This window comes from Aythya marila, assembly GCF_965140915.1.
Source record: "Aythya marila genome assembly, chromosome: 1".
NCBI lineage: Eukaryota > Metazoa > Chordata > Aves > Anseriformes > Anatidae > Aythya > Aythya marila.
In genome coordinates, this window is record NC_139042.1 from 926,380 (window position 1) to 949,378 (window position 22,999).

At 55.4% G+C, this 22,999-nt stretch overlaps 1 protein-coding gene across 2 annotated transcripts in view; it reads right to left on the reverse strand.

Annotated features, from left to right (window-relative positions):
• CLPB (ClpB family mitochondrial disaggregase) overlaps positions 1 to 22,789 on the reverse strand; it is a 65,974-nt gene extending 43,185 nt beyond the window's left edge. The window contains exons 1-4 of one of the 2 annotated variants that reach the window (XM_082756273.1): positions 22,320 to 22,788; positions 20,691 to 20,742; positions 11,773 to 11,859; positions 1,653 to 1,756 (exon numbers count right to left, since the gene is read on the reverse strand). In XM_082756273.1, the coding sequence (XP_082612399.1) occupies positions 1,653 to 1,756; positions 11,773 to 11,859; positions 20,691 to 20,742; positions 22,320 to 22,731 (655 nt within the window). In that variant the 5' untranslated portion in view covers positions 22,732 to 22,788. Of the gene's footprint in view, positions 1 to 1,652; positions 1,757 to 11,772; positions 11,860 to 20,690; positions 20,743 to 22,319 lie in introns of both variants that reach the window. The other variant, XM_082756274.1, reaches the window with a different exon arrangement.
• Between the last annotated feature and the right edge of the window lie 210 nt (positions 22,790 to 22,999).

A 22,999-nucleotide genomic window follows, 5' to 3' on the forward strand; every position in this document is an offset into this window, starting at 1 on the left:
AAATTTTCAGCCCTCTGTCTCCCTTCCTGCCATCCATATAAATGTCTGTAATATATTTTGTGCAGTGTTTGCGGAGCGTACCCTCTCGATTTGGATGTTTTTATGAAAAAATATTTATACACGAAATATGTAAATGGGTAAAAAAAAAAAATATAAAAAAACAAAGGCAGTTTCTCTCTCTCCCTCTCTTTTTTAAAATGCAACAGAATTTATTCTTTTTAATAAAACATGTCAAGCAAAGAATTAATGCAACTTCTTACTGAGTGGCCTTATCTCTTCCTCACCCCAAAAATATATAACATTAGAGAGGGATGAATGCAGACAAAAACAATTAACTTTATTGGCTGATACACTTTGTCTTAAATAAAGTCTGTGTACATGCATTATGTATTGGCATTCCATTGTTCATTTTTTAATGTTGTTTCATACATTTTGCATTCACTGCTACAGCAATCTGATAGATGTGTGTCCTCACTTCCATCAAGGAGCAGGTCTATTGCACGGGTGGGTTACGGTGAGGGATGAGAGCGGAGAGCTTTTAAAAATAAAATAACGCCCTGTCAAAGCTGTCCCCTCGCTGATTCATCTTCTTAACTCAACCCGGGTTTTATGAAGGGTTCCAATATTCAAATATTACGCCTTCATTAGACTTTTCTGAGAGCTTTCAGCTCTTAGCAGCGAGGCAAAAAGCTCAGAGGGATGGATGGACGCTGTCACCGTGCGATTTTGGCTCTGCAAACTACACGGGGCAAACACACGCCCTGGAGAACCGAGGGGGTGGCTTCCCCAAATTTCCTCCTGGCAGTGATCAGGGGAAGGTTTCCCTTCGAGGCAGAAGGTGAAGCACACAATGCAGTCAGGCTGGAGACTCCAGGCCCTGAGGAGTCCCAGCGTGGGCTGAGCTCTGGCAAGGTGGCCAGAAGAGACCTGGAGATGCTGCACGTGAGGATTCACGTGCCATGGCTGCTGACCCAGGGCTCACGGTGGGTCAGCTCAGCTTTTGGGTGGGGAAAATGCCTCCAGAACCAGGAGGGTAGCAGCTGGTGGCATGTTAGCGGGGTCCAGCCTGCCTCAGCTCCCCAGCAATGGGCATAACGTCAGGGTGAGACTGGAACTTGGGACGTGGGCCAGGAAAAATCGTAACGAGATCAAATAAGAGCAGGGAAAAAGTCCTTGGTTTAGGCTGAAGACTAAAGGGATGAGTCTAGAGGCAAGGGAGGAAAGGCAGCAGTAACACCTGGCCAAAAACCAGCCAGAGTACTTGCAAGCAGGTCAGCATCATTCAGCTTTCTGTCAGTTGGACAAGTCTTCCTTCATTTTATGGCTGTTTGTAAGACAGAAGCCTAAGCCTGCTGGTGGAATACGCTGCCCTTCCCCGGGCAGTAGGATGGTGCTCCTACCTACAGCCTCGTACCGTGTTCTGGCTGTACATAAAAAAGTTATCCCTAGGATACTGAGGAATTGCTTCTCGTGAGCAGCTACGTACTGTTTTCTCTCACCTGCAGACATACACCCACACACAACACCAGTAACTCTGCATTTAAATAGAAGCTGGGGAAAAAAAAAGAGGTCCAATTTCCATTTCAAAGACAGAAACTGAAATTTTGGGACCTCAAAGGCAAACACAGGTAGCTGAACAGGAACAGTATTACCTTCTAACGAATGGAGGCCTTTTTCCTTGGCAGTCTCGTACACGCTGCTGAATTCATCTCCGAGGTTTGGGTCTGCGTTAGCTGCAAGCAGGATCTTCACCAAGCTGGTACAAATCACAGGAAAAGGAAGGCAGAGGCACAGTGAGTGATCAGAATGGGTGACCAGAATCCATCAGGCCCTGAGAAAGGGCTCAGAAAGCCATCCTCAAACATTCCCAGCTAGCGGGGGGAAGTTAAACCAACGTCTATTATGGAATATTTCAACAAATAAAACAACACCAGCATCTTCTGAAAACAACGAGATGTGGGAGGCACTTGTAGGGCCACGTGCAGTGAGAAATGCAGCCCTGCAACTTTTTTAGTCTGTTTTTTAGTCTGGGTCAGTGGTGGAAACTGCTCACAGCCACAGCAATCAGAGCCAGAGCTTGGCTACCAAGTGGATTCTTACAGCACTCTTCAAGGCACGGGAAGTAAAACTAGCTTGTGCTTTTCCTTTTGGAGGCAATTTTGCTTTTACTTTTTTTGCTTTTGGAGGCAATCATGACAGTAAAGTCTTCATTACTAAAGGTGCCATCCTACAATACAAGCATATAGCATTTCGGTATGAAGCATGACAAGGTGAGGGTCTGGAAGGCTCCTAGTCATGCTCAAGGTCTCTGCTCTACAGTTTATAGCTCTCATTTTAGTGGTCCCTCTACCCCTGGGGAGCTGATGGAAGCCACCCTTAAGCAGGCAGCCCTTGCACCCACGCTGGATGTCACACACAGCCAGTCCTTGCTTTCTTCTGCCCTCCCAAGAGGAAGCACCAAACTCAGAACTCAAAACCAGATCTCAACTGCATTACTTATAAAGGGTTCTGGAAGAAAAGCATTCAACTCCTGCATGAGGTTCAGTCAAACCTGTCTTTGAGCACCAGACAATTTGTACGAGATCACTGCTGAAGACAGCCTGATCATCTGCAACACAGCCAGGACTTCTGAAAGAGATTTCATCTCTGAATTGGTAGAGAACTCCCAGTTACTGCACCCTGCAGTGCCTGGTGGAGAGGCAGATCCTCCTAGGGCAGCACGGCAACACAGGCAGCACATCCCCTACTCCACTGCCCCATGCTGGAGCTGAGGCTTTGGGTCCCCAGACCTGGAAGGTTACCAACACGCTACGACAGATCAGCACGACGCTTTAGGGTGGATATTAGGAAGAACTTCTTCACCAAAAGGGTTGTGAGGCATTGGGATGGGCTGCCCAGGGTTCAGTCCCCATCCCTGGAGGTCTTTAAAAGACGTTTAGGTGTAGAGCTGCTTCTGAACCCAAAATCATCAGGCAAAAATCAGATCTCCCACCACCTCCGAAAGCAGCTCGAAGCCAGTTAATTTTTATTTTTTTATTTTTTTCCAGGGTTCAAGCTTGCCATGACAACTAGACAGCGCGGCGTTAGCGAGCATCCATCAGCGGTGCCGTGGCTCAGGGGCTGACAGCGGCTCTGTGCCCCGCGCAGCGCAGCCTGACTGACAGGGATCTGCAGGCTGCCTCTTGTCAGCTCACATTTACCATATAACTTAAGCTTCTCTCCCATCTACCCCATAAATGCATTAGTGGAATACGAGGTGGTTATTCTCTTCTTTGAACAGAGGCACTGCGACGCTCCTCACCGTGCGCAATGTTACTTCTGGGGAATAAAGCAGCACGCTGGAAGCCAGGAGCCCCTCCTGGCACGCACCTCTGGGATCACCCCGAGTTCCTTTACATTCACACATCAGCAACGTCCTTACGTCTAAAATATTTTGGCTGAGATGCACTACATCTTGATCTTCAAATGGTGATTGCTCATCACAGCCCAGCAGGGCCCCGCGGAGCCGCTCGCCCAGCCCCAGGCCCCGGCGGCTGCTGGAGCCCCCGCGGAGGAGCCCCCAGCCCCTCTCTGGGCACCCGCCCGGCACAGCAGTGCTGCCTGGGGCCCAGAGGGCACCTCCCGGGCTCCAGGCTGGGCCCGGGGCCTCTGCTCCTGGCCCTGGGCACCCCTGGTGAGAGCCTGGAGAGACACCCAACCGGCAGGTACCTGCTGGCACTGAGAGGAGGTCATCTCCCCTACTTTTGGGTATCAGCAGCAGAGGACAGGAAGCCTTGGGTGTGAGATTTCCTTGTGTGTGAGGTGTGCTTGTCTTCTGTGTCCTTGTGTGTGAGGTGTGCTTGTCCTCTGTGTCCTTGTGTAAGAGATGTGCTTGTCCTCTGCCAGCTGGATCTCTCCACAGACTGACTTCTCTTCCCATTCATTCAGCAGTTTTGCTCTTGGTGCAAGCATCACTGTGTGCCACTATCTACTCTCTTCAGCATAATCCCAGCTAGACAGAACCTTTTTGTCTCATCCTCAGTCCTCTCAGAACAATTTCAACAACACATCTCCCACCCCACGTTCACAAAAGCCATGACTCTGCTGCTCTGCTCCCAAAGGCCACCCCAGCGAGGACACGTTATATAGGAGAGCTGGCTCTCCACACACACACAATAAGGCTGTAGGTCCTTCAGGACCACCTTAGGAGCATCAGGAAGGCACGGGGAACAAAACTTATCCTACAAGTCCTTCAGCACCTCTCGCAAGGGCTTTTCAGCACACACAGCTGCCCAGGCTCTTCCACCCCTGCTCACTCTGTAGGTCCTCAGAGATCCTTGACCCTGTTTTCGATGCCAGGCTGGTGATGCTGGGCACGGGGTGTGCCAGTTGTCCACAGCTCCAAAGCAGGAGAAATGACGGTGCCACAGACAGGGCTTCTACCTGGAGGAGCTCACTGATCTCTGCACAGTCCTGCTGGAAGACCCAGTGCTGGATTGCTCTGGAGACATCCTGCAACTCCAGTAAGTGCTGCGAGAGAAGCGCATTGGAGATCTTGAAGATGAAATCCCTGTGGGAAGCAGGAGGTGCAGGATGGAAAACCGTGGGGCAGGCACTGCCCTGTTCCCCCGTGGTTTCTTTGGTGAGGACCTAGGGATGGACAACTAAATAATGAGTGGCCTTAGGTGCAACGGGAGCAGAGGTTCCACCCAACACACCGTGCTGGTGTGCCAGAGCTGTTCTGATCCTTCAGGTCCTTCGCAGCACAGGTTCTGATACGGACACACCTCCCTCCTCGGACCCAGGCCTCACGGCTGTCACCACCAAAGAGATCCCTCCACTGCCATTTTAGCTGACAGGCTATGATGTGTTTTAAGGTCGCTGCCTCTTCTTCATTTTAAGAGAAACGAATCCCAAGTCCCAGTGCAGGGCTTTAATCCACAACCCCGCAGCCCAGGGGTGAGATACGGGTACCAAATGAGTCACAGGAAAACACACAATGCCTTGTAATTTCCTCGGTAGCTTCATCTGTCTTCCCGTCCTGTTCTTAGTGCCTACCTCGAGATGAATGTTCTTCCCAGGCACTTCATCAGCTATCACCTCCATGTGCTCCTGGTGACTCTCAGGAAGCCCTTTCCTCTCCATTCGTAGCGCACACCTTCAGCATTGCCCCCTGGACAACAACCTTTCAGGAGAAGTTTAGATGTGTGCCAGCTGCCAGGCAGCCTGAATGTGCAGGCAGGAGGTTACGGTGTCTGCACTGCCCGGCTCTCTCCGTTAATGACCCTTTTCACCATTTTCCCCCCCATCTATAAAGCGGAGATAAGGAACATTTCCTTAGCTCTTAAGACTGCTGGGAGGCTCGAGTTTAATAAGCACTGATAGGATCTCTTACTGGCAAAATTTGGTGTTCCAAAACCCCGGCCCCTGATGGCAGCTCTTTTTTTTTCAGGCTCTGGGATCCTGTAAACAGGAAGGGAAAGGGACTCGCTGGCCCGATAACACCGCGCTGTACGTCCAGCCTCCCTGTCCAACCATCTTTCAATCTAACCTCCTGCTTTTGGGACGTGTCGTCCCCTCCGGGCACTTCTGCAGCAGCCAGCCGTTCCTGGAATCACAACTATTGATCGTACCCATCCAATTTGCAGGTAATGGGACATTCAAGCAAATTAGCCTTTAGGAAAGGTAACAGCAGAATCAAAATGCAGAGTGACCGCACTCATCGGCGCGAAGCGTGTGGATTGGAATAAGCAAAGGACTTACAGAAATCAGACGGCACTAACAAAGCACGGTCCAGCAATCTAGTCTCTGGTTAAAAATCCCAGTTAAATCTGGTTAAAAAATCCCAGTTTTCCAGGGGGAAGAGGTGTAGCTGCTTCCCAGGTCAAAAGGCAGCTCCGGGGATTAATTATGGAAGCTCTCTGAAGCTCTGTGAGGCTCTGGTCAAAACGTTATGGAAGGCATCAAGGCAGCTCTCTCCTCTGTAGCTGTTACGGGGTATTAATAAAGGGGTGGCTGCTCACCGGAGGAGTCCCTGGTCAATATTCCTCCTGTTTCATTTCTCTTGGCACAGGCATCGGGGCAGAAAACTCTCCTCACCAGATACCCGGAGAGGGACACAGCCTGGAGCTGGCCGAGGCCCCTCCATAACTCACCTGTGCTCAACAGCCTCAACGAGCCGAGTTTTAATTTGCTGATCAAGTTTTGATTCGATTAGAGGCAGGGCCTATTCATCAGCGTGAATACAAATCCGCGCTGACCCTGCTGATGACTCAGAGGGCAGCGCTGAGCTGAAGTTCGCCGGGCAGCTCGATCGATCGGAGAAAGTGCTTTCTGCTTTTAATGGCCGGCCCAACATATTGTTAAATAAATAAATACATCCATACAATGCAGGGAGGGGGGGGGAGAAATCAATGACGAGGTGGCTGGACGTGGCTGGGGCTGCGTCAGGAGAGGCGCAGCGCCCGGACCAAGCCGCCGGCAGCTGGGGTTGGTGAAGCACGAAGCCCGGTGATCCCCATGACCGTGAGTTAGCAGCACAATGCAAAAACCTTGATGTGTTTTGATATCCGGCTGCCCCGAGCTCTGGCGGGAGCCCCAGGTCCTGCCCGGACACAAAGAAGACCCCATCGCTCCACCACAATGCCTCGGTTTACAGGAGCAAGCCCCCAAAATGCAGCATCCTCAGCAGAAAACCTCGTGTCACTCCTCAGCTCCTTGACAGCCAGCGCTAAGGCCACGTGCGCTTCCGAAGGCATCCAGGTATCCTGCCAGCTCTGCCGCAGACAGCTCTGAAACAGTTGCCTGAAGTGAAAGGAGTGAAAAAAATCCCAGAGAACAGATGTATGTAGCTAATATAGGTGACAAGGCTGCAGCAGTTCATCACGTCAGTGCCTATAGACAGGGAGCAGCTCCGATCGGTCAGCCCTCGCTGCAAGCCTTGGAATGTACCCACCAGAATATTGCCATGCACGACGTGCTGTTATTACCAAAATAAAACATCTGCACAGCACCTTCTACGCAGCCCAGGTACGTGTGGAAGAGGCACACGTCCCAGCCTTCAGCAGCCACAGCAGTGCAGAGGGGGAGCCTCTCCCCAGCTCCTCTCTGGGCGGAGAGGTGGAGGAGGGAAGGGGCCAGGCACTGCTGGGTCTGGTTCCTTGTGAGAGCCTCTGCCCCACAGCTCTGTTGTCTACAGAGAAAGATGGGGAAGGAAAAGGATTGCTGAGGCCCAGAGGAGTCACTTGTCTTTGGCAGGAAGGTGTTGAGAAGGAAAAAGATCCAGACCTGAAGATGGAATCATAAGGAGAACAGGGTGTGCCAAAGCTGTAGAAGGGAAATAGAGAAAAGGAGAGGATGTTGGAACAGCTACGGGAGGAACCAGAGGGTAAAGCCCCTGATGAAACAGGAAGATGTACAGCTGGGAGGCGAAGGCAGGAGCTCACACTGAACTGGATGAAGAAGCAAGACGCACTGCAAAGCACGAGGAAGGAATGATTCAGCAGCACAGAGCTCTGAGGCTGGCCCTTGCTGCTTTCAGAGAGCACAAAGGGGTCTGGACTGAACAACACCCATGGGAAAGGGAGCTGGGGACGAGCTTCCAACAGAAAGCATCTGTTTAACTAAAGAAACGCTCTTTAGGTGGAGCTGGGTTCTGTTCCTGTCCCTCCTCCTGCTTTCCCTGCACTCACTGGGGGCATCTTGATAAGATCTCTGCACAGCTGCTGGAGGCACTTAGTGCAAGGCTGAAGGGCTCCTTTCAGTGTAAAACAAGACGGGGATGTGAGAAAGGGCGCAGGAAGATGGACAGAAGCCCTGCAGTGATATTAGCAAAGAGGAAAAGGGGAAGCTGGAAAGATGAGGACTGGTGTGCTTACCCTGAGGAAACACACCCAGCCTCCCCCAACGCAGGCAGCTCTGCCTCACTCCCACCCAGAGCTGCAGCTGGTCCCAAAAAACACCCCCTGGGGCAGAGACCTTGCTGGGACAGAGCCAGCTGCAGCAAAAGTCATTTTCTGTTCTCTCTCCGTGCTGTAAAAACGTGGGCACTGCTCAGAGAAACCCGTCACCTCGCCGTGCAGGGCCTGGGCCACTGGCCTGCTGAGGTGCTCGCTGCTTCGTTTGGTTTTATTCATGAGAGCTGATTTTAACGAAGGCACAAAACCCACAAAGCTCGCAGCAAGCGTTTAATTAAAGCTTAATTACTATAAATATGGTAGATGTGCAAAGCTAGCAGGTACGGCCAAGGGAAGAAGGCCCCTAGCAGTGTTTTTCACATCGGCCATAAATCCTCCCTTTTAACACGGACGTCTTTCCAGGAGAATTAAGAAACCATTTTAAAACAGGGCTTGAGGTTCAGAAGAACGGGCTCGCACAGATACTGAAGAGGAAACAGGCCAGGAGCCACTCCAAAAGGAAAATGTACACGAAAAGTAAGGGGTGTGTGTGTGTGTGTGTGCACAGCCACCCACCTGGGTTACTCCTCAGGCCCTAGCAGGGACTCAGGGCTGTCAGACCCTGCAGAATGCGTGAGGTGACACTCACCCGTCCTCATGTTTGGACTAAAACCAGCATCAGCGCGTCCTTAGCTGTGCTAAAGCTCCCCCAGCAACAGGAATTCGAGCAGAAACCCTCCTTTGCCTGTGTAAACGTGCTGACAGCCGATCTGTCTCTATCTCAAGCCGGTTACAAGCTGTCTCACCACAGAGCAGAGGGGTTTGGAGCGGGACCCCCGCTCACTTATAAAAAGCAACCACGAAGTTGATCTATCCCTGCCTCAGGAAAGGTCTGGAAGAAGGAAACGCGCTTATTAGGAGAACAAAAAAAGGAACAGAACTCATTCTACAATGCTTTTATATCATCTACGTTGTTTTACATCATCTAGATTATCTCAGCTAAATTTACATCACCCAACAGCAAACTCAGGCGCCACGCTGCAGCAATTAGCAGCCTCCCTTCATTTCTGTAATTGGCATCTCAGCAACGGCTGGGGGCTTGAACTCTGACTGGCACCGCGCGCTGTGGCCCTGGGAATCTGCAGTGCAAGAGAGAGCCCCAGTGGCACACAAAGACACGCACAGCATTTAAAGGCCAGGAGAAGAGAAATAACTCCCCCCAGCCACCCAGCAGAGACCAAGTGGATCCCAGACGTCGTGGTAGCTCTCCTGCAGATCACACAACTGGTTCTTCTCGAAGAAATGTCCATGTTTTCTATAAAAAGTGCTGCTGAGGCTGACCCAAGTCCAAGCACGATGAGCCACACTCTGCTGAGGCACTGCTGAGGCCTTGAAGTGCTGAGAGCACGCCCTGCAGCATGCACAGCCCCTGCCCTGCCCCAGGCAGCAGAGCAAAGTGCCTGGTGCTGGGGCTAGGAGCCAGCACTCTGCTCCTTCCCAGCTACACACCCTTGAAAACAATCAGTAGAAACACAAACCTCAAGTGGGAACACACCAGGATCGCTGCTCAGTGCCTCGGGATGTTTTGGACACAGGAAATTTTCAAGAGGAGGAGAACGATCAGTGTTTCGTTGAAAAAAAAAGAGAAGACAGACCCCAAAGATCCCTGCTGGCACCTGGGATTTCATCTTGTAGCTGAGGGCAGCTGACAGGAATCATCAATGCAGCGCCTCTGAAATTAGATTAAACATATGGACTGGAGCTGTCTAATTGGAAGAGTGAGGGCTGCGAAAATTGGGAAACATTACAAAGCTAAAGGACAGGTCACGGAAATCTCCAGCAGCACAGCAGAGACTCCAAGCCATAGTTCCACTTTGAAAAACGACTTGGGAGAGACAGCAATTTGGGGCTGAAGGCTTCCTTTCTCTTAGTGGTTCTAACACGAAAACACTCATTTCAGCTCCCAGCGCCACGGCCCCCTGAAGCCACGCTGGGTAACTCGCTCAGGTAGCGAAAACATTAAAAACTAAGTGCTGGCAGAGCACATTTAAGCAAAATTGAATGACCTTGTGCTTCTCCCAAGCTAAAGGTGCAGACCCTGGCTCAGCGGCTGCATCTGGGCCACCTCCGAGCCACCGCTGACCTCTCCTCTGACGTGAGAGCCACAAACCCTGCTCACCCCCCAGAGGCTTTCTGACTGAGGAGCTGAGAACCTAAATCCTCACCACCTGTACTGCAGCTGCTGTGGCTGGGCAGAGCCAAAAATCCTGCATCCTCCTGCAGAGTGCAGTGAGCCGCATTCAGCCCAGTCCCCAGAGTGTATAAAAGGACTGCGAGAGATCCCGAGCAGCAGCAGGCGCTGCGTTGGGAAGGGAAGAGCCAAGTGTGTACAATTCTGCGGGCAAACCTACACCGTTGAGTCAAAGCCAGCAGCTCCCCACGCCCGGCTCTCCCCGCTCCCAAAAATACGTCTGGCATCACCCCAGTGGTAGCAACAGAGCTGTTACACCAGGAGGAAGCTTGGCGGGCTGGCACCAATGTTTGCCTCCATGAAGTGCCTAATTACTCTTCTGGTATATTGTCAGAGACGCGTCCTACCAAGCTTCAGATACTCCAGGACTCCTAATTTTCAATTCAAGTCAATGTTTGTCCAAAACGTGGGGAAAATAAACACAATTCAGGCACCACGGCCAGCGCTGCCTTCCTGCCAGGTCCCCAGCACGACGCCCTGCCGGTGCTGTGCCTGCAGCGAGGGACCCGCCTGGGTGCCGCGCGCCCGGCCCTGCCTCGACGTTTCCATGAGCATTTCTACCTGATTTTAGGCAATTACTGTACCGTGAACGGCCTTTCTCCCCGTCTCCTCTGAGCCTTTGCAACTCGGGAAGCCCTGTTCTGGTCCACCGGTCACTTGGAATGGTCAACAGCCGTCACACTCCATTGCTGCCCATTGTCCTGCGGCAGAGGTGGGAGGCTCCGAAGCCCGGCCCTCCGCGGCCGGGCAAACAACGGGGCCCGTTGCTGCTCGGACATCAAAGTTAAACAAACAGTCCCCGTCCCCCGCCTCTGTGCCCGTCTTAAGGAGCTCCCCGAGGAGGTCACGACTTCCAGCTTGTCATGGCACACATCAAAGTTTGCACCACACACGAACTCGGCACACGGATCCGAATCGCGTCGCCCGAGAGCGGATATTCGGCCTTTGTGCCCCGCTTTAATCCTGTGTTTTCCCAAGTCATTAGGCTTTTTTGCTTATGAACTTGTGACTAAGTAAAGCGTCCCCGAGAGGTTGTAACATCAAAGCTCATTCTCCCGTCTGTCCCACGTTTTCGAAAATTGGATTTCTCTTTCTCTTTTTTTTTTTTTCTTTAAATAAAAAAAAAAACACACACAAAAAAAAAACTAATTGAATTTAGTTGTAGACTGAATATATTTAGGAGTGCCTTTAAAAGGTTACAAGAAGCCACAGCGATCATCATGGGAACTCAGGAGGGAGGGCACGGCGTTGGGCCTTTTTGCTTCATAAAGGCCTAGCATGAAAGACCCGGCAAAGGCCCCGCAAGCCAGGAGGGACGTGGCTGCTCTGACAGGAGCTATTTGAGCCCCTGGTGTTAAAGGACCTGCTGATAACACCCCGAGCATCATCAGGTGCCAAAATCAGCCTGCTGCCGTGGAATGGCACCATCAGCTCAGCACCTCTCAGGCTGCAGAGCTCCACCTGCCACGCCACGCACGGGGCGATGAGGAGCGAAAAGCCCCCTTGGGTCCTGCTGCTCAACGTGCCCCAAAACGCCCCAAATTTACAGAACCCCTGCGGAGCTCTGTGGCTTTATCAAGCGGGGAGGCAGCTTATCGAGCTCAGCAGCTCACCCCCGGGTGATGGAGAGCGCTGGGACAAACGCACCTGGAATTTCTGTTGATAGCTGCCACCATCAGAGCAGTCCAGCCCAGCCGGTGCCTGGCGTTGACGTCCGTGCCTTCCAGCAACAACCTGGGCAGGAGAGAGAGAGACGGGGTCAGGGAGGAGGTGCAGAGACAGCACAACACCGAGTGTCTCAGGCTCAAGGCACGGAGTGTCTTAAGCCAAGCTGCTTAACCTACAACCTGATGGCAGGTCTGAACCCTCAGCCAGCCTTGCAGCCACGAGGATTTCAGAAGCAGCTCAGGAGATCTCCAAAACACGTGCCAGCAGGGGATAGTTTGCACTTCTCACGCACAACAAGAGAACAAACAGAACAAACTCAAAAACTAAGAGGGATCAAATCACAGCCTGACAAACCTGGCTGATGCTGGGGGCACCCCTGGGTGCTGCTGCTCACCCCCTGCCCCAGCAGGGCCCCGCGGAGCTGCTTGCCCAGCCCCAGGTCCCGGCAGCTGCTGGAGCCCCCGCGGAGGAGCCCCCAGCCCCTCTCTGGGCACCCGCCCGGCACAGCAGTGCTGCCTGGGGCCCAGAGGGCACCTCCCGGGCTCCAGGCTGGGCCTGGGGCCTCTGCTCCTGGCCCTGGGCACCCCTGAGCAGAGCCCGGCTCCAGGCTCTCCGGCCCCACTGCCCTTTCTCCATCTTCTGACCCTGCAATCCATCATTCTTAGCCCCCGCAGCTAAAGGCAAGGGACAGAGCCCTGCAGAGGCTAACGCAGCTCATCCTACAAGTGCAAAGCCCAGGTGGCACGAAAGGAGCGTCTGAAAGCTCTGCTGCCACAAGGCAGGAGGGAAATTCAGACCTCAGACACAACTTGTGGAGTGCCCGAGTTAAATGAGGTGAGACAAGATCCGAACCCTACACATTTGGGTGCAGCACCATAACCCCATTCCCGCCCCACAGGACGGCGTGCTGCAGGAATTAACATCCAGGGGGGTTCAGAAAGCTGGGAGGGCTACGCAGCCATCAGCAGCTGTCCCCCTCTTGGCTCATCCCTTCCCCAAACGGAGGCTGTGCCATCGTCCTGGCGTGTGTCACTGCACAGCACATCCCTCGGACAGCAGGGACGAGCAACCACCAAACCCAGGGGTTGTGAGAAGTGAAAACAAGCCAAGTTGCAGCCGTGCAGGCACCAGACTGGTGCTAAGTACTTACACCGCCTCCAGAGCCGCAGATAACACAACTGCACAACTGCACCCATGGCTGCTCGCATGCACTGACCATCAGATCACTTCTTGGAGGGCTCACACAGGGTACGTGCCTGAATCTGGCTACCCTCTGCAAATTAACTGCCCTCAGCCTGCTGAGGTGGCTGACTAACCATGTCAGATGCTTAGTAAAGACTGCTGGGGTAGAATTAGAGAAAAGGAGTGAAAAGCTCCCCCTCTTTCCTAAAAAAATGTAAATTAAAAAAATCATCTTCCTACAACTGGAATGACCATAAGGGAAAGCACAAACATCAGCCTGGACACAGGGTCTGTGCGAGCCTTCCTCCTGCTCAAAATCCCTCCCAGTGGTTTCATTAAAACTTATCCCAGGAACAAACCCACTCCCCAACCCTACAGCTACCCCAGGCAGCAGGACCAGTGCCTAAGCTTTGCCTCGTGGTGAGCACAGCTGAATACTGGGCTCCCTGCTGGTGTGAGGCACCAGAGAACTGTTACCTAAATGAGATTCCTAAAATGAGGTCCTCTTTGCTCTCCCCACGCTGTACCTTTGTACCCTGCCAGAATGAGACTGGGAGCACGAGAGCACGGGAGACAACAGGCAGAGGATGTCAGGAGGCTGTGCACACCAGTGGGTAGTACCAGGGGGTGATTTACAGCAGCCCTTTTTGCCAGGAGAGCTACCCATCAGGTTCCAGAACCAAGATCCTACAGGGATCCCACAAGTCTGGAGCCTGTGAGAGGCCCTGAGCCCAGGGAGGAGAGGTGTCTCCGGGGAAATCTGCAGGGCAGCACTGCAACAGCTCAAAAAACGAACCAGCTCCGAAGGCCACGATCCCTGTAAATGATCCACAGCACCAACAGAAGGCTTACACTCCCTTCACCAGGGTTACAGCTTAAGGACAAAGAGCTGCGTGCCAGGTAAACAACAGCCCCTTGTTCTGCACAGGTTGACACCCGATACCCTGCGGCAGCAAAGGCAGCAGGTCTCACCCAGAGCCCTCACGGGATCCACGCTGCGCACGCGTGCACGTCCCCAGCCCCAGGCAGCTTCAGACAAACCCTCGTGAGCAGCTTTCTGGCTGCAGAGATCAGCTCCTGGTGCAGCCACGCACCCACGGGGTTGGATAAACGAGGTGGACGCGGACCCGCAGCCACCACAGCTCCCAGCAATTTGAGAATTTCTCCTCTTGCCATCGTGCTGCCCACCCCCTGGCGCTGTTCCCTGAGCGGTACGAAGTCCTCCAGGTAAAACCCAGCAACCAAAAGGAAGTAAAATATTAATGCCACGGAGAGAACCTGGCGGGAGGCCAGGAGAGGAGGAGGAAGGCAGGCAGGAGAGCCCCAGAGGCACGGCAGGCACAGCCCAGCAGCCACCTCTGGGTGTCCTTGGGGCTGCAAATATCAGTGCACAGCCTGACGGCGCCCCTTGCACTCACCGTGGCGTTGGCATGATGGAGGAACACAGCCCCAAGCAGAACGGCCCCCATCTGCAGGGTCGCTGCTGCAAAAGCTCGGTTTTACCCCCAAAACAGAGGGCAGGCTGATGGTTGTTCCCTCCTGATGGTGAACTGCAGCTGAACAGGTCACTGTGTGTCTCTGAGGGGACAGAGGGCAGGACAGCAACCTCAAAGTGCTCTGGAGACGCTAAAAACGACTTGTTAGCTCCCTGGGAGGCTTCCTTTCTCTGCAGGTTCTCTGGAATTGCGTCCTGAACGATGAATTATCTGCACTCCCAGATGACAAAAGCATTAAATCAGCTCTTGGTGCAGCAGCCGAAGCTGTTACAACACGGTGCACCCACCAGGAAGGACGCTGGGGGCTCTGCTGCAGGATTTGATCAGGGGCTGGGAGCTCAGACGTGAGGGTGAAGCAGGTAGTTTTCCATTCAAGAATCCAGATAATCGCCAGCATCTGGAACGCCACACGACCCAGCCGAGCGCAGAGCATCACCAGCATCGGCTCATCTGGCAGAACACGCATTGACATTTCATTTAGGAGCCCCATTTTTGTTTTGTTTTGTGTTTTGTTTTTTTTTTTTTTTAAGTCACTGCAAGATGCTCAGCAACTTAACAGATTTTCTAGACAACTGAACTTTATGTTCAGGGTCTTCGAGCCTATCATTAATTTTTTCCCCGCCTGATTTAATGATATGACAATCGATAAAGCGACGACCACTGCTCAGCTCCTAGACAGCCAAATGTATTTACCAGCAGGAGTATTTTTTTTAATTAAATAAACTCCTCCGATCAATGTTTAGGATGTTTATCCACATTTTAACCAAATAAGATCCAGGACACTCACTCTTACCTACTAAGCAGTTTCCCGTGCGCGCGTGGCCCTGTTAGCACCGTTTGTGGTGTTCCTACAAGCAGCAGGTACCCCACAGACCCCGAGCCACACGGGTGGGATGAAAACAGGGCTCTGGTGCAGGGCACGGGGCTTTTTGTGTTCGTTGTTTGTTGGAGTGTGTACATCTTAAGGATTAGAGAAAAACCTCACGATTTTAGGGCAAAAAGCTCGGCTGCTTCTCCACTGTTCTGCACAAGCAGATTTTCCTGATGTGTTTCTAACACTCAGAGATCCAGGTTGGAGTCTGGCAGCATCTCCTCTGCCCGTGGAGCCCCACAGCTCCAAGGGGCGACGTGCAGGCTGTAAGATTTCCCTGAAAATAAGAGGAGGGAGCAGAGGATCCGGCAGAACATCACCAGGTGCTCTGGAATTTGCTCGAGGAGCCTCGGGAGAGAGCGCCCCGCGCTGCTTTGTGCGCCCGGGCTATTTTGCCTCGAGACAGCAGCTCGCAAAGCTCCAGCACTTTGATCCCTCCGCCCGGCACAGAAAGAGCCCGAGCCTGAGCCCGAGCCGGCCGCCGCGCGGCGCCGTGCCCTCTCCCCCCGCTGCCCCCAGACAGATGTGCCTCCTATTCACCCCGCTGCCGGGGTTCTGGGTGACTAACTCGCTGACACCGCGCTCCCAGCCGAGCCCAGAGGGCATGTTTGAGTTTGTGCTCAGCGCCGGGAGCGGGCCCAGCTCGCCCTCCCGACAGGTGGAGGAAGAGGAAGCTGGAAACTTGAACTTTTCCACAACAAAAGCTTCTGTTGCCCTCGGCCGCTCCGTTTTTCCCCCAGCCCGTCCCCAATATGTCAGCGTTTAACCGCAGGGGTGGCTGACACCCTACGAAGCGCTCGCCCTCCTGGGACCTGCCCTCGGTTTTGCACGGGGAAAAAAAACCATCCCAAACCAGCAGCATTCCCAGCGTGAAAGCAAAATCCCCCTGCCAGGGCTGGAGGAAGGAGCTGCCCGTTGAGGAGCACCAGGCAGGCCGCTCAACAGCCTTTGATCTTGCTGCTGTTCCTCCTTGAGATGGGTCGTGGCTGCTTCCCAAGCTCTGCATGAGCAGCTCAGGGCTGGTAACGGGCTGCAGTGTTTTGCAGACACATGAACTCCGGAAACATTATGAAAAAATGCCAAAAATTAGAGGGAAGCTCTTACACATCTGGATTTCTGAAGGGAAAACGAACCCTCGGAGGAGAGCGGGGCTGCCCAAGGTCTCGAAGGGTGGGTGAGAGCGCTGCAGAACGCACGTGATGGGGAAAGCAGAAGAAAACAGAGCCACAGCACAAGCTCATTTCTGTCCTGCACTTTGAAGCTTGCAGCCTGCACACCCCTGGGTGCTCCCTGGCTCTGTCCCTGCGGCTGTGCCAGCTGAAGCAGCGCCTGCCTCCAGCCAGGGTCTGGGCACGCTGGGTTTGAAGCAGTTTTGGAGACAGGCAGGAGAGCTGCTGGCTCCTGTGGCCGGCTGCTGGCTGCAAAGCCTGCTCTTATGACTCAGCACACAAACACAGGTCCGGGGAGATTTTACGCTCAGAACGCTACAAAAAGCAGGAGAAAATAGTGCTGCACAGGAAATGTAAAGGCAAAACGCCCTGCAAACCCCGAGAGGCTGAGCAGCAGCACCAGCTCGTTGCCCAGCTTTCCTCCTTAACCCCTGCTGCCCTCCTCCTCTTCCTCCTCCTCCTCCCTTCCAGCATTTTGGTCTCCCAGCCTCCCAGGGCGAAGCACACACGAGCCTGCCACGATATCTCACGGCCGACGTGGAGAAATCCGAGCTGCCCTATCTGCTCCGAGCCCCCGAGGCCAAATCTGACTTCATAACCAGGCAAAAAACTTCCACTGAAACAAAGAGCTGCACGACCCGGTGCACGCGTTGGGAGATTAAAGGGAACTTTTAAAGGGGAAAAAAAAGGCTGTTTACCCTAAAAACTCACATGCCCATTAACTCAGATATATTCTAACAACGACAGGCCCGGTGAGGGTAAGCAAAGGGAACACCACAGCCCAGTTGGGGATTTCACGAGCAGTTTCTAAATGCCTTCAATGTGCCCAAACACAGATGGGGAACAAGCAGCTGAACTCCCAGCCCACCCCTTGCGCTGGAGGGAGCTGAAAGATGAGCGCAGTGTTCGTGGGCAGAACCCATTTTACCTCCAACCAGGCTCATCTCCACAGACCCACCGTGGTCCTGCCAGCTTAACTCAGCTCCTCCTCGCAGCCTGGCTACAAAAAGGTGCAAGAGGCATGAAGGACAAGGCAGGGTACGGGGCTGTGCTGGCTGCAGCACTGCACGGCTCCTTCCATCACGTGTGCCCGTGAAAAAAGGCCAGCAGCCTTCCAGAAGAGCAGCCTCGCCCTCCACGCCAGCTACAGAAAGGATTAAGGAGCAGGTCACCGCCACGGCCGCCCCATTCAGGGAGTGCAGCAACCTGCAGCACCTTCAACTCAGTCTCCTGCAGCCGACCACCACCTCAGATTTCATCTTTTCTCAGTAATAAAGAGAGATGGGGTGGCTGATGAGGAAACAAAGCTGGAGCCTGGGATCAGTATTACCCCCAAACAGAAGCACGAGGGGCATCGAGGCAGCAGTTCTTTATGGCTTTGCTTCTTGCTTTCCCTCCAAACGCACGGAACAAGTGAGGTTGGGGCAAATTAAACCATCCCTGTTAATTAGGGGTTATCTTCTGCACTGCCTAACAGCACGAGCGGTTGAAGGGAAGAGCTGGCCACATGCTCCAAAGGGAATGGTGGCAAAAGTTAACGCGTTCCTTGACCTCGATGCAAGAATCAGAGTGTTTTCTCCCATTTAGAGAGGGCAAAGAGGAGAAAACCTGCTGGGAGCTGAGAGCAGAGGGAAACAGAGCGTGTGGATCTCAAGCTGCATCCAGCCTTGAGCCATGGGATCCTTCCCACAGCAACACCGACGTGTCAGTGTGAGCTCTGTCTGAAAGGCACGTTCATCCTCCAGCGAGGAAAAAGCTGCTTGGAATAAGGAGGAATTCCCTTCAACATCAGCCTCCCGTTCACTGCTGCTATCCCCAGCTTTCATCCTTCCACGCCTGACTGACAGACTTCCAGCTGGACTCATCACGCCCACCTCATCCCCTCTCTGTGCCCAGCAGCTCAGTAGCAAGACAGGAGCAGGGAAAGCCCCTGGAAGCAGGGGGTCTGCTCGCTGCTGCCGGGTCTTCAGCGAGAAGATTTCCGCTCCAAAACGCAGAGGGGGAGATCTTCTGGAGGGGTGACCTGCCCTGGGGAGCCAGCATCTCCTCCAGTCGCTGGTAGTGCTGCTGTTCCTGGCCCCTGCACCTTCCACACCACAAACCCTGTGCACTTGGACCGTGTGCATTCCTCAAGTCCCCGTGTATCATCTCTCCACTCCCCAATAATTTAATTCCTACACTAAAACCTGTTTCACCCTTCATTGCATCGTGTCAGCATCACGCCTGCCAGGAACACAGCCTCAGGACACAGCCACGCGTGCCTTGGTCCCCGCACCACCCACGCTTTGCTGTTTGGTTTAGGAACATCTCCTGGCTACGCTTGCTGCCATCAGATCCCCTGTGGTGGTCCCCAAACTCCCTGGTTATCATTCAGATCATCCTCTGGGTTAGGGAAATGAAGAATCACTTCCTTTCAACAGAAATCAGAACATTTTGGGGATAAGGAACAGAGTTATCCTAAAAGCTCTGCAGTTCCCTGCTGCATAGCACAGCCTTTGCTCCAAGGGGCCAGCTCCGAGCAGCCAGCAGGGCAAGGAGCTCACAAAAACCCCAACGAGGCTGCCAGCAAAGCCAAGCCCCTCGTGGCAGAGGAGGAGAGCACGTACCAGAGAACACGGCCTGGAGAATTACCAGCAGCTGGCCTGCCTCTCCTCATCATCTTTGAGCTGAGAGGATGGAGAGCTGAACAGCAGCAGCAACTGCTCCCCAGCGCAGGCAGCAGCAGGGCTCTGCTGGGGACACAGGACACACGTCCTGAAGCACCTGAGCAAGGCCACGAGCCCCTCAGCCCTGCCACACCACCACTCCGGGAGAGATTTGGGTTTAAACGAGCCTCATGCTGCGTTAGAAAACTCCATCAGGGCTGCTTCTGTGGGGCAGCGCAGGGAGCAGGGCGCTCACGGGGCTGGGCTGCCCTCTCCTGGGTGCAGCCCTCGCTGCTCAGCTCGGATCGGGGGCTCTGCTCCTTGCAGGGGGGCAGAGCAGGAGCCCCTCGTGCTGCTGTTGGTGCCTCTGTGAGCTCCAGGAGCCTGCCAGCAGCACGCAGAGGCTCTGGGCTGCTGAGGTGTGCGATAAAGCTGAGGCTGAAGCTGCCTGGAGCAGGGGGACCACTCATTGTCACCGTCCTGCCTCGTGCCTGTGGGTGAGGGACGTGGCGGGCACAGCCAGGCAGGGAGCTTCAAATGTGGGGTGCTGTGGGGCAGGGATCAGAAGGAAAGGGCACAAAAACCCAAGCTGTGAGCACGCAGCACAGCCGGGCCGTGTTCAGACACAGCCTTTCCCTCAGCAGGGGCAGCGCAGAGCAACCCCCTGGTGCTGCTGTGCCCCAGCAGGCTCACAAATCACCCCCCCGGCAGCGCCGAGCAGCAGCTTCCTGCAATTAGCAGCAGCAGAACACATGTGCCAATTAGCTGCGCACCAATATCCTGCTCGGCCCTTGATCCAGACCAGACCCCGGCCCCGGCGGAGCCAGGCTGCTTCCGCTGAGCCCCAGGGGTGCACGGAGGCTCTCCTCTTCCTCCTCCTCCTCTTCCTCACCACGGGAGGACACCCAGCACGGAGCTCCTGGGTCCTGCACTGGGTGGGAGAGCCCAGAGACAAACAGGGGACTCCAGGAGCGCAGCAGTGGCTGCTCCCACCCCGTGCAGGCTGCCAAAATGTTTCCCTGTCCTGGTTGAGGGCAGCTGCTCGGGGAAGGGCAGAGCTGGGCTGCACAAAGCGGCCCGGGAAGCCCTGGGGCCAAGAGAAGTCACAGCCCTGAGGCACGGGGAGGTTCAAGGGGGATGAGAGAAATGTGATTTTACCTAAAACTGGGTGAATTGAGCCCTGCTGACAGCTCCTGAGCAACGCCACCACCCCGAAAGAGGCAGGCACTGCCCACAGCACCAACAAGAGAGCTGTTGGCCTCCTGTGAGAGCTGTTAGTTTGGGGACAGACCCACAGGAACAGGGCTCTGCTGCTCCTGGCCTAGAGGGGAACGTCCACACCATGCTGCACCGACCCGTGAGCCACCCTGCAGCTCACCTGTAAGCGCTCACAGCCCCTCCTGGCTCTGCTCCTGCCCTCACGCAGCCTCGTGCGGGGTCACAGAGGCACCCAGGAGGAGCCCAGCCCTTTCCCAGAGCTTCCCCACCTGCCCTGCGCAGCAGCGTTCCTCACACACCTCCAGCAGCTGCTCACCTGTTGACTTCGGACACGTTGTTGAACCTCGCGGCCTCCAGCAGGGCGTCTTCTGCAAACAGACACAGAGAAAGGAGTCAGGAGCCGGGCACGGCTGTGGAACGACCCAGAAAGGGTGCAGGGCACGGCCCCAACCAGCACAGGTAGCAAGGATCCGTTTCGGAGGGCAGGTTAGGAGCAAGCTGCCTGCCTGCTGCCTTCCTGGGCCCACAGCACAGTGAGCTCCTCCTGTGGGTGAGGAAGGACACCTCCCGGCTGCACGGGGAAGGGCAGCCTCTACCCAACACGACTAAACCCCAAAAAAAGTTCTGCCAACCTCTGTCTGACCTCCGAGGGGCTCCTCCCAGTTCCTCCCAGCTCCAGGTGCTCCCTGCTCTCTCCACCCAGCGTTTTGGGCCTCTCCAACCCACCCGTGCCCAGTTTTCTGCCTCTAACCCCTCTCCTCGGGCAGCCATGGCTCTGTCACAGCCCCTCTCAGGGTGCTAACGAGCAGCCACAATTAGGCAGGAGCCTAATTAGGATTCCAGCCGGCCCTAGCAGCCACCTTCCAGCACCCCAGCCCCACTGCTCTCAGCTCTTCCTCTGCTGCTCCAGGACGAGGCAGCAGCACTCAGCGTGCTTCTGGCTGCCAGGAGCACAAGGCACAAACTGCTAATTAGACGAGATTTCCCGTAATGACAGCACAACTTCCACGCAGACAGCCCAGCGCAGCAGGCTGAGCGTCACTCATGGGGAAACTGACCTCTGACGTGCCCGAAACCACGGAGCGAGGAGCCCTGTCTGCAGCCACAGCCCGTCCTGCCCCAGCTCCTCATTTTGCAGAGCTTGAGGAGCTCTTCACCCTAGGACTGAGGTTTGTCTGGGCTGTGTGTGCCTGGCAGACCATTAACGGGGTCTACCTCCCGTGCAGAGGCACTAACAAGGCCACCCAGAGTCCTCCCAGCCCCAAAACGCTGCATCAGCACCAGGCAGGGGACTCAAACCCACTGCTGTGGCACAAACCCACACTTACACATCGACCTAAAAGCACTCAGCTCGCCCCAAAACCCCCCTGGGACCACCCCAGTGCCTCAGCTGGGAGGGACACGTCAGCCTTTTGAGGCCCAAGCCCAACGCTGGGGCTGTGGCCACCCACCAAGCGCTTCCTTCCCACAGGGGGGGGACACAAGAACTGCTCAGCTCCTCTGTGCCTGAAACGTCCCCTGCTGAGGGCACAGAAGCAGGGAGAGCTGCTCCTGGGCACACGCAGACGTGGCTCAGCCCCTCTCCTGCCAGCTTCCCTCACCCACAGCCACGGGGCCGGGTCCTCTCCATGCCCAGAGCTGTTGGGGATGAAGCAAATCAAGCATCCTGCAGCAGGGTGGGTGCACAGCACTGTGTGAGGTGACAGCGCTGGGACAGCTCCCTGCAGTGCTCCAACATATGGGACACGACCCCAGGGAGCAGCCAAGGAGCTGTGCCCACCCTGAGGCTCATTCCCAACACCTGAGGGACCCCCACAGCCCAGCACCCCCCCGGGACAGGCACCCAGGACCCCCCTCACCCCTCAGAGCTCCCCCATTCCCCCCTGAGACCCCCCCCAGACCCCCCCAATCCCCCCCCTAGCCCTGTGGGGACACCAATAATCACCCTTAGTCGCTCGGTCCCTCACGTAGCAGGCAGCCAGCGCGGCGACGAGCAGGCCCGCAGGCGGCACAGCCCCACAGGAGCCCCTCCGCCGCCCACCGGGGGCTCCGAGGCCGGTGTGGGGGGGACACCCCTCAACCACCGGGCCCACCGCAGCCAGCAGGGCCGAGGGGGCTCCCCCCGGGCCCTGCCGCCCCCCGCAGGCCGCCCCCCGCCAGGGCAAGGCCGCGCTCCCCCTCACAGCGGGCTCGCGGCGGCCCCTGGCGGCCGAGCCCGGGACCAACGGCGCTGCCGCCGGCCCGGGCGTCGCTGTCGGAGCTCCGGAGGCTCCCCGAGGGGTCGGAGGCCACGGCTGAGCACGGAGGAGCCTCGCCAGCCCCGGCGGCGGCGGGCGGGCCGCCCTGGAGCCCAGCATCGCGCCCGCCTGCCCCGCCGCCGCCTCCTCAGCCGGCACGCAAAATGGCAGCCGCCCGCTGAGGGGGGAGAAAGGCGCGGGAGCGGCGTCGGGAGCAGGGCGACGCGCGAGGGATGATGGGAGGTGGAGTCCGCGCCCCGCGCTGCGCAGTGCGGTGGGAGTGGTCGCAGGACTACAGCTCCCAGGGAGCACCGCGGAGCCGGCGGGTGTCAGGGGCATGATGGGAAGCGGAGCCGGTCACCGCGGGGCCGCGGGTTCGAGACCGGCC